We start from the raw sequence: 15,457 nt of genomic DNA, 5'->3' as shown, positions 1-15,457 counted from the left end.
TGTGGAGTATCCGTGTTAAGTCAGTGGAAACGTGGGTCATCTGGAACAGGACTTCACTGTAGTAAGTTGCTCAAAACACACTAGGTCTGCCCCATGAGTGAATTACAGGAGATTTTTGAATGTCAACTATTAAAATGATTAGTGAGCTTCCGGAGAGTACAGAAGAAAATGTACTTAGCTTTTATGGCCTTGTCCAAGCCTGCTGCCAGTCTTATAAAGTAGTGTGACTCTCTGAGGCGTGACTCTAAGGTATGTAAAAATCACAACAGAGCAGCACAGAGGGGAACAGGATAATGTGGGGGTGGGGATGCTCAGGAATGGAGCCACAGGAAAGACTCCCTTAAGGAGCAGAAGCTTCTGGAGGAAGGGTTTTGAGGTGGATCATTCTTGAGGAATAAGCAGAGGGAAAGAAGTAAGTGGAATGGGGGAACAGTAGGGTGGGAGGGGAAGAAGGGCACGGTGGTTCTTTGGTGGTAGAAGGAATTTATTTGTTGTTTTTTATCCTTAAAAATACTGTGTATCTTTTAAAAAGTCCAAAGTAGTATTTGACACTCCTTCTCTTCGGGTCTCATCTCTCAATCATACTAACCTCTATATTTATATTATTACTCTTAAAAGGACATTTTCATAATAACGGGAAAAGGAGCAGACTGATTTTGGCCCAAACCCCCATGCCTCCTCTTCCCGGACTTCTGTGGTTTCTATTGAAAGTGACACCTGATGGCCCAAGAGGAGACCTGCATTGTCACATGTATTCCTGATTCTCTAGAGGCCATCAGCCTCTCGAGATTTACTGCTGGCTTCATTACTTAAGTCTTGGGCTTGTTTTCTTTGGCAAACTTTTTCTAAATTATAATATATCTTATGTGTACCAAATTAATTATTTTTTTAAAGATTTTATTAGAGAGAGAGAGAGAGCACAAACAGGGGGAGCGGCAGGCAGAGGGAGAAGCAGGCCCTCCGCTGAGCCGGGAGCCCTACTTGGGGCTCGATCCCAGGACTCTGGGATCATAACCTGAGCTGAAGACAGATGCTTAACTGACTGAGCCACCCAGGTGCCCTACTAAGTTAATATAATAGAGATGAATTTTATTGGCTATTGGAAAAAGTCATTACAAGAATGAGATATGTGCTTTTAGCAAAAGGCTAGAATTTTATTTTTTATTTTTTTTAAAGATTTTATTTATTTATTTGACAGAGAGACACAGAGAGAGAGGGAACACAAGCAGGGGGAGTGGGAGAGGGAGAAGCAGGCTCCCCGCTGAGCAGGGAGCCCGATGTGGGGCTCGATCCCAGGACCCCGGGACCATGACCTGAGCCAAAGGCAGATGCTTAATGACTGAGCCACCCAGGCGCCCCAAAAGGCCAGAATTTTAAAGGTTGGAAGACAACAGTAGCTTCAGGCTAAAAATCTCATTTCCCTTAATTCTGGGTATTTCTAAGACTGAAGGCTATAAACTACTATAGACAGCGATCAAATAAGTCTCATTGAAAGATGGGGAAGAAACATAAGTTCCTGAAGAGACCTGATTCTAAAACTGTTCCCTGTGTCAAAAGTTACTACATTCTGACCATCCTACCAATCACCTGCTGGGGAGGTCTGAAAATGGGGGAATTTGTTGCAATTTCAGACTTTAGTGAGATGTTTTCTCTTAGGAAGTTATGTTCCTTCATTTTTAAGCAGAGTGTGTTTATCGTGTCAGGCAGGGTGTTAGACACGGCTGTGGGTAATGTAAATTGGACTTCACCTGCTCATTGGGACCAGTGTTCTATCCTGTGGAACAGGAACAAGCAAACTGTTTCTGTAAAGGACCAACAGTTTTTTGAGACCTTGAGGCTCACTAGGAGTCCCCATTGTGTATTCTTTTGTTTTTTACAACCCTTTACAAATGGTAAAACCACTGTGCGCTCCGCAACAGGGCTCAGTCCACAGAGAAAGCTGTGTGGAGCTGGAGGGAGGGAAAGGAAGCCTCAGGGCTGGAGTGGGTCACAGTGAGTCAGCAAGAGACCACACTTCTCACACTCTCACTTGCCTGTGCATATAGATACACACACACATATTTAGGCTGTTATAGTTTTTAAATTATTTTTGCATATGAACTAGGAGACTTTAGAGGCTCATTTTAGCACTCCCCAAGCTCTGGTATAGCACTTGTACTTTGAAAATTCTCCCCAGGTCTTGGACTTTCCCTATCCCAGAAATGTTTGATCTGAAAGACAACTATGGGTTCCAGATAGAGTGAACTTTTGGTTTCAGTATTATCTCACTTATGAAAACAAACCTCACACCACTTCCTTCCAGAACCTTACCGAACCAGGGGCGTCACTGGGTTTCCTGAGCCAGAGTAGAATCTCAGTCCCAGTAACCAAGGACCAATTCATTTTCACAGGCAAACTATCAAAGATATTAGTGACTTCCATGTTTCCTGTATCTTTTTAAATCCCTTTCACTCATTCCTCATTGACCCCCTCATGTTAAACATAGTTTGAATCAACCTTTCCGAGGCTGCAAATGTTGTTTACATTATTAAGAAGCTGTTCTTTCAAGTAACTGCGCACAACCTCTTAGTAGATGGGCCTGAACATTTCTATTGGTGAATGAGGTTTTCTCTGGACTTGTTTACTGACCCTTCGTTCTGTTCTGAGGGATTTAACAAATGCTTAACAAATCATTCCATCAAGTAGTTTCACTTACTGTTGCAAACTCGATAGCCACTCACTGAACATTTGCAGTGTCATTCGATATTTACACACTGGATGCTGCGGTGCGGGACCTGTCCGCCCCAGTCACCTGCTTCTGCGGTCAGGTTAGAGGCTTTTTTTGATTGGTGGAAACAAAAATGCCTTTCCAGTGACTCTGTTTGTTTTAAAACAGTATCTTAAAGAGAAAGGTTTACTTGGAATTCTGCTTATGCTCAACCCATAGCTGTATCAACAGAGTTCCACTCAGAGTTGCACAGAGGGCGCCTGGGTGGCTCAGGCGTTAAGCGTCTGCCTTCAGCTCAGGTCATGGTCCCAGGTCCTGGGATCGAGCCCCGCACTGGGCTCCCTGCTCAGCGGGAAGCCTGCTTCTCCTTCTCCCACTCCGCCTGCTTGTGTTCCCTCTCTCACTGTGTCTCTCTCTGTCAAATAAATAAATAAAATCTTAAAAAAAAAAAAAAGCCCTACATATAAAGTTCCACATAAACCAGTTGAATTATAAATGAGAATTCAAGATTTTATTTAATACTGACCCCTTCCCATTATGTTCTAGATAAACACCATTTAGTGAAAGAAATAGTACAAGGCATGCTTTCCAGAGCTTTTTGTTTAAACAATCACAAATTTTTGAAAAATAAAGAAAGCATTGCATGGTCAAAGTAGTTATTACCTAAAAGAGCAGGAGAGAATGGTTGTTAAGGTAGGGGCATGTTAGTTTTAGAACTTTGTTGTCCAAAGACTGAAAATAATACTCATCTAGGAAAGCAATGTGGTTATTTAGAATTTTTAATGTCCTTTCAATAATAGGTGAGTAGCCAGGACCATTTGTCAGTACAGTATCTCTTGGCATAAAACATCCCATAGTTCATGAAGGGTCCATTCTGTTCATTGTGCCTACACACACACACACACTCTCTCTCTCTCTCTCTCTCTCTCTCTCTCTCTCTCTGTTTCTCGATGAGTAAGACCCTGAAAAAGAGTGGTCCTTTTTTGAAACCCACCTCAAAAAAAACCACCTAATATATTTTTGCTTTTCATTTTTCTATTTTTTCAGACTTGCTGTAAAAATTTAGCCCCTAGTATTATCGAAGTCCCTCGCCCCCGCAACTTGATAAACCTGTGTTGCTTCTTAACTCATGGCAAGACCAACCAGCCTTAGCCAGCCTTAAAATAAATGTGCTGTGAATGCCAGAAGTGGATCTTGTGATCCTTGCTTCTAAGCTGATAAACTTTGCTGGGCAGGCAGTTGTTTCTCTCTCCATTTTACAAGAGAGGAGATTGTGCTACCCCTTTACAGTGATCTCTCTTGAAGGACGGAACCAGAGCAGTGTTTAGTGTGTTATCCACAAAAAAGAAAAGACTCAAGGAAAGCAAAAATCATTGACAGAACAAGCCTTCTGAGAACACAAGGCCTAGCCACTCTTTAAAAACAAAGCTGTCCTAATGACAATGCAGAAAGGATTACCTTCCCAGAAGCTTCTGAGCCAGAACCACAATTTGAAGAGAGTGGCTTAAGAGTGAGTGTCCGTGTGTGGCTTGTGTGTGAGCCCTGTTCCAGAACAATCCGGGCTCAGGTAATGGCTTGCCATTGTTTGTAAAAGAAAGGGCAGGAAAAGTGCACAGCCTTGTCCAAGTTTCTCTGCAAACTGAAAATAGAAATTTTTCCTTGTGAGCACAGTTTAGACGTAAATACGTCTCAAGATAGAATGAGTTGGAAAGTATTTTTAAGGGGAAAGATCACAATAATGTTTGGCCTGCATTCCCGTCACTGATGTTTTCAGGCCTAGTTTAATATATTTTTAGACCTTCACGTGACTTCCTCCACAAAAGACTGTCTTGTGCCGAGTGCCATTGTGTTTAGTGCAGAAACCGCTGTTGTCCTGTGTCATGGCGTCTGCTTTCTGCCATACTCCTGCACCTGGGGGATCGGTCACAGGGACTCGGCGCGCGCTGGCGCTGGGCTTCCGCGGGGACTTCACGTGGCCCCAGCGGCGCCTGGGCCGCGCCCGCACCCCGCGCCCGCACCCCGCGCCCCGCACGTGCGCCGCCCGCACGCAGCTCCTCAGTTGTGGCGGCTCGCCCGCAACCCGCACACGGACGAAAACGAAACTCTTATTTTTCCAGGGAAACAGAACTCAGACCTTAGTAGATTTGGGATATTTTCCAACCGAATATATGGGAATAAAGAATGACATAAATCTTTTTGTCTATCACTTCCCAAGCTCTTGGTTTTGCATTTTACCTCGTAAAACCCAGTCAGCCTTTGTGTGTGCGCCTGCGCAGTGGGTTGTGCGTGCAGCCCGGGGTCAGAAAGCAGGGGCGGGGGGCTGGAGGCCACCTCCCTGGACATTTTGGGGTCTGGAGCATTTGATTTATTTGAGGCTGAGTCACTGTTCCCTTTCTCCTTAGGAAGGCCAAATTCCTCAGTTTGCTTGCTCTGCATACCCCTCTGCCTCCCCAACCTCAGCACCAGGGGAGTGGTAATTGCGCGCAATGGAGGGGCTTCATTTCCTGCTCAGCCCTTTCGCTGCTCCATCCCTCTCCCCTGTGCAGGCAGGGTCTCAGGGGTGATTGCATACCTGGTCTGGTCCTCACGCTGCCTTTACTTACAGTGCTTGCTAGAATCATCCCCTTCTGGGATGCCCCTTACCTTTTCCTAATCACTTCTGGGACTCAAATAGAATTATTCAGTAGCTCTTCTAAAGAAGTACCTTACACACTTGATTAAAAGCCCGAAGAGGCTTCAGTGAATTTTTTTTCTCCTGCTTGAGCAGCATCTGCCAATTTCCCTGATTTTCCTGCTAATTAGCCAGAGTTCATTTAGCATGTTCTGATTCGAATATGACTGAGCACTGGCTGAGGAAACAGTGGATACAGAGTTAAAGGTTTGTAGGACCTGCTTGAATAGAGTACATGTTCTGAGTCTACATTCTTATTTAGAAATGGGTTTTTTGTTTTTAGAACAAGAGCAATCTAAATCAAAACTGCTGAATTCATTTGCTTCTCACCTCTGCCATGGCTCCACACCTGAATTATGGCACGTCACATTCTCTCTCACTGCAGCCTCCCTACTCTAGACTTATGTCAGGTGAAGAGCTTGACTGTTAGGGTGAGGCAGCAAGTTCATATTCTTGCTCTGCCACTTGATAACAGAGTGGCTGTGGGCAAGTTTATTTGACTTTCTGAAGCCTTAGTTTCCTCATCTATAAAATGAGGATCATTTCTATTCGCTGGGATTGATATTAATCATGACAACACCTGTAAAGAGTTTAACAAAGTATCTGGAACATAATCACTCAGTAAATGATAGTTGTCGTTATGATTATTGATAAAATTATAATTGTTTTGCACTTCACAAAATATTGGTAGACTCAGATTTTGATGCCCATCTGTATAAATCGAGAAAGTTACCTGAATGTAAAAATCTCCATTACTTAGTATTTTAAATGAAACTCAAATCATTGGCTGTTTTCAGCATTCCTAGCATCAGTTTGCTTTCTTTGGGCATACCAGTGCAGATTTATTAATCGTGCTGATCTCAAGGATTGCAGAGAGATGAACACACACATACATTTCCCCCCACACACACACACCTAGCCTATATATGTGCACATAAAGTGTTTATTATATTTTAGAACAGATAGTAAATTATGTTATAGGTGGAAGAAAATGACTCCCTTAGACCAACTCATTTTGAGAGAGCTTCCTCCAAAACACAAAATTTAAATGTTACAGTTCTGCGAGTACCTACCATTATGGGGTGAATGGTTTAGCCAGTGATTTGGATTTAGGGCTCAATATTTTTTATCAGACCATTACTGATCCTTTAAAAATACAGTCGAATTCCCAGTTACTATCTTATAGAGAAATTTATTGGTGATTGAAGGTAGAAAGAGTTTGACTAACAAAATATAAAACCTAATTTGTGGGAATCTGTGAGAATTCTAGTAACTTACAAGATAAATTATGTAGGCCCATTGGTTTCATAAGTCTGGCTCTAAATGTTCTGATTTCTAAACTAGTTTTTTTTCTTTATAAAAATGAACAAAAAATGAATGTATGTGTGCGTGCATGTGTGTGTGTGTGTGTGTGTGTATATATAAATATGTGTGTGTGTGTGTGTATATATATATATAATATTTGGAAGAAGTCCTAGGCATGAATATATATGTTTTGTCCAAGTTTCTACAGGTGGGGTTGGTTTTGTCTGGTAATTGGATACAGTTAAGTGTTAGACAAAGTTTCAGTAATATACCAAAAATATAAAGTACAAGAATAAAAATTCCATTTTCTTTTTGTTCCAGGTTCTCTGGGAGATGCTAACAAGGGAGGTCCCCTTTAAAGGTTTGGAAGGATTACAAGTAGCTTGGCTTGTAGTGGAAAAAAACGAGGTAAGACTACGATTCTCCATTCAGGTACATAGATCAGAAAACAGTATTGGGGTTTTGCAAAAGACTTTTTCATCTTCTTCAAATTGAAAGTAAGTTCACGCTTATGGAAAGATTAGCAGTAGGAGCTAACACAAAGGGTCAAAGTGATGTTATTCCTCATGAATGGACCCTTTACATCTAATTGTTGCAGCTTCACGTCGTGATGCTGTAGATCAAAAATTGTACAAGTACTGTACTAGTTTCTCAGTCTCAATTGTAAAACCTAGGGGTTTGTTCTTAGTGATGAAAGAAGCCATTGCGTCCAAGGTAGGGGAACAGTTTAACTCCATCTCCTGCGTTTAGGACATCTTTTTTACTGGCCGGGAGTTGATATATCTGTAAGAGACCTTCAGCTACTTCAACTTACCTCTCCCAGCAGGAGTCACTATAGTACAAGAAACTGTCGCTTAGATGAGAATTTCAAAAATAAAAGAAGAAAAAATAGTTTCAAAAAAGGGAAAAATTACAGTTTTGCCACCTACGTTGAACACTACATTGAAGATGAGCTCCTCACTGGAATTGGCGAGGCAGTGGCGTAACTGTTCCCGTCTTCATGCAGAGCCTTTCCATTTCAAAAGAACTTCAGTGGCGTAAACACCGTTTGTGCTGTGTCCCCAGCCTCGCTTTTCTTCTTCCCACAAATTGAGGCTTTCAGTTAGTTGGACCTATGAGCCTACATCAGAGAACGTGGTACATTCATATCAAAGAGAGCAACTACATTTTGAAAGGCTTAAAATTGTGACTGAAATGCACAGGCATGGAAATCCTCAGCATAAGGATGAAGCATCCAGTGTCAAGGTACTCTGAGAACTTAGATCCGGTAATGGAAGCACGCAGTTGTCTTTGCAATGCAAAACAACCTTATTTCACAGAGCTTCATTTCCAGATCTGATCTGTGCGCTCCGCAGAAGGTAAGAGTGCAACCTGAGGATAAAATAATTTGCAAAAAGGTGACTACGTGGAGATATGCCCTTTTTAAGGCTATGAAAGAATTAGATTGATCTGCTCCCCATGTGAGTGCAGGAACAGACTAGATTAACCAAACAGCTGCTATTGACTAAGAGAAACCAAGTTTTCGTAGTTTAGATCACATAATCCCGCTACCTTATTAATTTGTCCTCCTGAGCTATTGAGAACAGATGAAATGTTCATGATAGCTGAACTTGATGGGAGAGAGCTGCCAATTTAAGAAAAAGCAAAAGGAGTTATATTCAAGAATGTGTCTTGCTCAGTGTTTCACAGGAGCTGTTCTGTTTTAATTAAGTGTCCTGGTTATTCCCGGTGTGCTATTAAATCAGACCCTCGTACACAGGATAACTGATATTTTCATGATAGGAGAACCCGCTTGTCTCTGTTCTATTTCTCTTGCCAGTGAGGTGATTAGATGTTTGGTTCTGGGTTTACAAATGGGAGTGAAGAAAACAATTGACCTAATGTTGACTTTGGAGTGGAACACTCAATGTAACTTCTTCCCCTCTACATTGTTCCAAGAAAAATTAGAAGAAAGTGTTTTAAAAGCTGACTGGACCCTCCAAATACGTATAAGAAAAAAACAATATTTTAAAATAATATTTCATCTAAAGGATGGCAGAAGAGATGCGCATCTAAAGCACTTTCAAAACATGAGTATCCATCAAGGATGATTAAAGCAGACAAGAAAAATGAATTTAGAAGCTGCCTTTGGATAGCTGGCGTGAGGGCTGGAATCACCCATAAATAACCTTGAGAACTTCCTCAACATGTACAGGAGGAGGCTGTAAACCACCCCCCCCCCCCGGCCTTTTCCTCAGGGATTCCCTAGAGTAGAACGTACTGTTTTTTCCATGGTGTGACCTGATTGATAGTTGCCTAATAACCGATGGAGACCACTCAGATACCTCCCCTTCTGTACGCAGAATAGCAAGTTCAAGGAACCCCACATGGTGAAACAAGTTTTCTCAACTTTCTACTGAACTTAAGGAAAATTGGGTATTGAAGGCTACTTACCTGTCTACTCTCACTCTGCACAATATTTGTCAAAAATATGGAATTTAAGTTTAACTGTACTTTCCATTGTCATCATTCACAAAGGAGTCTTCATTTCATCTCATAAATGTAGACATGTATTACCAAAACAAATTCTGTTGACATAACATTAAAAGAATTGCCAAGTCTCAACTATATAGAACAAACTGAAGGGGTTGCTAGAGGGGAGGTGGGCGGGGAATGGGCTAAAGGGATGATGAGGACTAGGGAGGGCACTTGTTCTGATGAGCACTGGGTGTTATATGTAAGTGTTGAATCACTATATTGTACACTTGAAACTAATATACTGTATATTAACTAACTGGAATTTAAATGAAAACTTGGAAAAAATGGCCAAGGATTTATTTCATTTCATTAAAAAATTGAGACTTTGACTTAAAAATAATTTACAAAATCCTTTCAACTTCCAATTATTTCATTTATTTTTACTTTGGAATACCTTGGGTTCTTGAGTTGAAAAGAGCAAGCTGTTTTTTTGTTTTTTTTTTAACCGGCCTCATTTAAATAAAGAATGATGTGTTTAAACCTAGGGAGACATTTTAAATGTAAGCCAGTCACCCTAGAATGCACCTATATCCAAATATTAGAGTTACCTTTTCTTTTTAACTTTTTATTTTGAAATAATTATAGACTAACAGGAATTTGCAAAAATATTAGAAGGGATTCTGTGTATCCTTCATCCAGCTACCCCCACTGGTGAGATACAGGTATAGGCCGATACCAAAACCAGAAAGTTGACATTGATACATTACTCTTAACTAGACTCTAGACCTTATTCAGTTTCACCATTTAGATTGTTTTTTGGATCTATAGGAAGATCAATACGTTCTAAAAATATCTGAAGGTGTTTGCTTCTAAATGCTTAATATAATTTTTCCTAATAGTAAATCCTATTAAAACTAGATACATAAAGCACTGTTAAAGACTGAACCCTTACAGAAGTCATGAAATTAGGAGGGTATTACTAATAAATTTTGTAATTTTTATAGACATGTATGTTTGTCTTCGTAATTTCTATAAAACTGAATTAGTGGTCATTCAAAATATTCTGACAGTATAATTTCTGTCTTTACAGATACTTAGATTCTCATAAAATATGTTTTGTTCTAAGTAGCAAAACAATTTTTTTCTTTTAGAGAGCGTGCACAGGCACACATATACGGGAGCAGGGGGAGGGGCGGAGGGAGAGAGAGAATCCTAAGCAGGCTCCCTCTCTCGGCCCTGAGATCATGACCTGGGCATTGTCAGTCACTTAACCAAAGTATTCTTAATAGGCGCCCCAAACTATTAACAGAAATCCTCAATCCATTGTTGACTACATTTTGGAAAAAAGATAATAAATAATTGACAAAAAGTAATTTTTTGCATCTTATGTAGAAAATGGTGCAGAAAAAGAATATGCTCTTTAAAAAATGTCATGCCTAATTTAGTGGTTGGGAAATATTTTCATTTTAATTTTGGAACTTTTAAAATATTTAAGTTTGAAGTAGTACGGCTAAATCTGTTGCTAGTATCTGGTTATTTCAGGATGTTTTAATGCATTAAGAATGCCCACAGTTCTGTAAACAGGACTTAAATACTTCGGATTTTCTTTTAAAGTACTTCTTAATAAACCAAAATAAACCTTTACATTAGTGTCTGAGTCTAGATTTAACTGATATTTGACCATATGAGATGATCTAAAATAATTATGTCTTCTTTCATAATGTCTCAGATGCAGTAGCTAAGAAGTTTCTCAGTAAGAAAAGATGATAGAAAAGATTAACATCCATCCATATTCATCCAGGTCACATTTCAGTTCTTAGAAAAATGTGAAAAAGTTATATTGAAAATGTTCCCTTTTATGAGAAATTTCCATGGGGTGCATTTAGCTGAGTAATTGCAATCACTTTGTTTCTCTTAGTTGCCAAATATTTTTAAAAAATAAACACCTGATTTTCCTTTTGATCTTCATCAAAAGGTTTCCAGTTCACATTACAGTAAAATAAGAGTACAGCTTACCAGATCTCCTCTATTCTATGTAATCAGTTTAAAATATGTTTAGCATAGCCTTTAATTTGGCGAGGGCTGTTTTGTTTAAAGCTTTCAGGTTTTATATATTTTAGTTTATTTTTATTTTAAGGTTATCTGTAATTCTAAATACAGATCCCCATCTGTTTTCTTGCCAGGGCAACTCTTTTTCTAGTTTTATGCGTAGCCTCCCCCAAATCCAACTAAGTTCAGTTTCAGTTTTTTATTTGCAAAACTTCTTTGGTAAACAATACTGCATAATAAATCTTCTTAGTACTTCTTAGTGCGGTGGTTCTCAACTGTCATACCCAGGCCTCTCTTGATAACAGCTCTTCTCATGCTCCCTCTACTTGCTGGAAGTGAAATTCAGATGTAGTACAACCTACCCACACACATTGTACTTTAAAGTCAACATAATGCTCTCATCGTAGTATACAGAAGAAATAAATACGTATTACGGTGTATAAATGTGCAGGCATGACCGCAGGAGAGGAGAAAATGGAATAGTTTCAGAGCTTGTACCTATGGATAAATAGGATTCAACAGCTACAAATGCAGAATGGAGTTGAATTGTATCAATGATTCCAGCAGCATGAGCAATGCTGTTGTAGGTGACATTTTCTAAAAATCTTGGTAAGGTTATGAATAATGCAAAGATCAATCTGCCCTTGATTTATTTTATTTGGTAGTTGCATTCTTAGTTCATTGCATTTTAAATCTGCTCAAAATATACTTTGTGTTTATTGTAAATCAAAGAGAGAGTCTAGAGCCAGAAAAATGATTAAACCTCGTTGTTTGATTGCACAGGGGGCATCTGAAGTTTGGTGGAGTGCAAGGGAGTACTTAGGGATTTACCAACATAGTGAAGGATGTCCAGCATTCTTGACCCGCTCCAGGTGCAACTCTCCAGTCTTTAAAACAAAAATGCCTCCATAGATATCTAAAGAGCCTCCAGGGGGCATGGCAAGTTCTAGAGAAGCACTTCTGTAAAATGTTGGAACAGGACAGATGCTCACAGTGAAATCTTTGTTGTATCCAGCCCTTGTGCTTTAGCCATAATGAGTCATACGTCCAGAATCTCTTACTGGCCAATGAGAAGAGGCACACTTCTTTCAAATGATCTCTGGGACGGTCTGTGCTAAACACGTTTCCAGAGGTGTCACGCCTACCGCCACAGATGAGCTGCTTTCCTAGCTGCCTGGGCTGCGTGCCTATTTCATAGCCGCCTGCGCAAAGATTGGTGGTTTTAGGCCTTGCCCTTCTCCTACTGTAGTTTCCTTCAGACTTGAGTCTATGTTTCATTGTATTTGTTGTGCGGAACCCGACTTCCCCATCCACTGGGATGCCTTTTTGGAAGAACAGTATTTTTTTTTTTTTTTTAAAGATTTTATTTATTTATTTGAGAGAGAGAGAATGAGAGACAGAGAGCATGAGAGGGAGGAGGGTCAGAGGGAGAAGCAGACTCCCTGCCGAGCAGGGAGCCTGATGCGGGACTCGATCCCGGGACTCCAGGATCATGACCTGAGCCGAAGGCAGTCGCTTAACCAACTGAGCCACCCAGGCGTCCCGGAAGAACAGTATTAAAAGTCTCTTTAGAGATATGATGTATTTAAACATAAATTCTCATCTGCCATCTATCAATCAATGGAAGCTTAAAATTTAATGACCTGTTTGTGCTCTAAATGTAACTCTTTTATGAACTTTCAGTGAGGATCTGCTTACCTTCATGAGTAAATCCTTGTGTTGTCTCTCCTTCTCCGTGGTAGAGATTAACCATTCCAAGCAGCTGCCCCAGAAGTTTTGCTGAGCTGTTACGTCAGTGTTGGGAAGCTGATGCCAAGGTATGTAAGTCAGTTTTGTTTTTTTTTTTTTGGTCGTTGTTCAGAATTCTGAAATTTCACTTGTTTGTTTGGCTTTGAGTTAAAACTTAGGGTAATGAGAGTCATTACAAAGTAAAGCTAGATTGCTGTTCCTGTGAGCCCCAGATGGACTGTTAAGGCTTTCTGTTGTTATCTGCTTATCTTGATCCTTAGAAATTCATTACTGGCTCTTTCTTACAGCCCCTCTGGCACTCTTGATTCAACAGAAAGAATTGCATTCCTTTGTTTTTAATCTTTAATAAGAACTGTTGCATCTTCGTGTTCTAAAAATGGCCAGCACACAGTGCTTATTCTATGCCAGACACTATTCCAAGCACTTTATGTACATTAGCTCATTTATTCCTCAGAATAGCTCTATGACATAAGTTGTGTTATTCCACCCATTTTCCAGATGAAGAATCAAGGCATGCAGAAGCTAAGTAATGCTCAAGGCCACAGCTAGTACATGCTGAGACTGGAGAATGAGCCCAAGCGGTCTGAACCAAAGACCAGGCCAGAGTAGCACTTCTATTTTATTTTATTTTTTTAAGATTTTATTTATTTATTTGACAGACACAGCGAGAGAGGGAACACAAGCAGGGGGAGTAAGGGAGGGAGAAGCAGGCCTCCCGCAGAGCAGGGAGCCCAGTGAGGGGCTCGATCCCAGGACCCTGGGATCATGACCTGAGCCGAAGGCAGACGCTTAACACCTGAGCCACCCAGGCGCCCCCAGAGTAGCACTTCTGGAGAAACTTGGTATATACTCCTTGTCCGGATTCATGATGTTTTAAAGCCATCACAACAGAGTTGGAGACATTCCAAAATGTAGACTTTCCTGTGGTTAGCACATCTGAGCATGAAGGCCCATTTCCTTTCCCTGCAAAGATCATTTTAAAAGACTCTTACATACATACGGAAATATTTATGGATAAAATGACAGGCGAATCTTGGATTTACTTCAAAATAAAATGAAAGGACATAGATGGTGGTGTAGATTAAACAAGATTGGCCATGATAATTTTTGAAGCCAAGTGATAAGTATATGGAGGTTCATTTTTTTTTTTCCTAAGAATTTTAAAAACTTGAATACAGTTCAAATCAGTGGGCTGGGTTCACTTCAGCTCCTTCACTGCCAAAGCTGGGAGCAGGGACTGCTTCAGTTTCTCTGCCTTCTCCTTGTCGGTGATGACCACAGTGTAAAGGTATCTGCTGCACTGAGCTTTAAACTTCACAGTATCCTTATTTTTCTTAATCTTGACGGATTTGGCGTCCTTTCGCCTGGCCGTGAGCACAAAGTCCTTGATTTCCTTGATTTCCTCGATTTTGCGAGGCATGGCTACCGGGGGGCGCAGGGGAGCACGTGGCCGGCACCCAATCATGGGTTACCCCGAATTACCCCTTAGTGCCCCGTTTACCGCCCGAAACACTCACCTATATGGAGGTTCATTACATTGTTCTCTCTACATTTGTTTGTTTGAAATTTTTCATAATAAAAAGTTAGTAAAAAAAGACCCTCACAGATTAAACACTGAAAGAAGAGACAGACCCAAGAAAGGAACTGTAATTTTATAGTTCAGATTTGTCCACTCTTTCATGGAAATAGATGTATTGCAAACTGATTTTTTAAATAGAGATCTAAAAACAAAGACTTAGGAATGGAATTTCTTCCTTAATTTAAACCCCGTTCCAATCCGGCCCCCAGGAAGAATGCATGCGGGTAACACACAGCATCTTTCTCTAGTGGGAAGGATGCACAACCGGTAAGTTGGAGTCCTCACCGCGCCGAAGCACACACGTGGCGCAGCACGTGGTTCCGCCCCACCACGTGAGAACAGCTCAACGCCAAGTACAGGGGTCTGGCCGGTAGTGCGGCCGATAGAGCAGCCGGGCGCGCGGACCTGGGAGGCCTCGGCCCCGTGTGTGCCCTGCTGGCTGGGCTGGCCCGGCCGGTGCCTTGTCTCCGAGGAGTTTGTTGTGGGGGCTTCCCGGATTTGCACATTTCACCTTTGACCTGAGAACCAGCAGCCTTAATCTTTGCTTTCACCCCTGTTCATCAAACTACCTTCACCCTTTTTTTTAAAAAGGGGAGTCTTATATTTACTTAGTATTGTTTGTTATTAAAGAATTTAACATTTTTAAATTCTGTTAGTGTTTTTATTTAGTATCACTGTTTTTATTAGCATCCATGACAAAGTTGCATAGGTATGGCATGGTCTGCCCTGCCTCTGTTTAGGTCCTATTATTTTTATTTATTTATTTTTAAAAGATTTTATTTATTTGACAGACAACATCGAGAGAGGGAACACAAGCAGGGGGAGTGGGAGAGGGAGAAGCAGGCTTCCCGCAGAGCAGGGAGCCCGATGCGGGGCTCGATCCCAGGACCCTGGGATCATGACTTGAGCCGAAGGCAGACGCTTAACGACTGAGCCACCC

The 15,457-nt window shown here is 40.9% G+C and overlaps 2 protein-coding genes across 5 annotated transcripts in view; one reads left to right on the top strand and one right to left on the bottom strand.

Moving 5' to 3' along the window:
- MAP3K20 (mitogen-activated protein kinase kinase kinase 20) overlaps positions 1-15,457 on the top strand; it is a 180,523-nt gene that overhangs the window by 108,340 nt on the left and 56,726 nt on the right. For all 4 annotated transcript variants that reach the window (XM_032407928.1, XM_032407919.1, XM_032407902.1 and 1 more), the window contains exons 8-9: positions 7,005-7,091; positions 12,932-13,006. In XM_032407928.1, the coding sequence (XP_032263819.1) occupies positions 7,005-7,091; positions 12,932-13,006 (162 nt within the window). The remainder of the gene's footprint in view (positions 1-7,004; positions 7,092-12,931; positions 13,007-15,457) is intronic.
- Positions 13,793-14,403, bottom strand: LOC116634519 (60S ribosomal protein L38-like). Its single transcript, XM_032407941.1, has one exon. The coding sequence runs from the start codon at positions 14,401-14,403 to the stop codon at positions 14,137-14,139; it is 267 nt and encodes an 88-aa protein (XP_032263832.1). The 3' UTR covers positions 13,793-14,136.

Source organism: Phoca vitulina, unplaced genomic scaffold, assembly GCF_004348235.1.
Source record: "Phoca vitulina isolate PV1807 unplaced genomic scaffold, GSC_HSeal_1.0 scaffold1, whole genome shotgun sequence".
Classification (NCBI taxonomy): domain Eukaryota; kingdom Metazoa; phylum Chordata; class Mammalia; order Carnivora; family Phocidae; genus Phoca; species Phoca vitulina.
The sequence above is the reverse complement of the archived record's forward strand: the minus strand, read 5'-3'. Positions and strand labels throughout refer to the sequence as shown.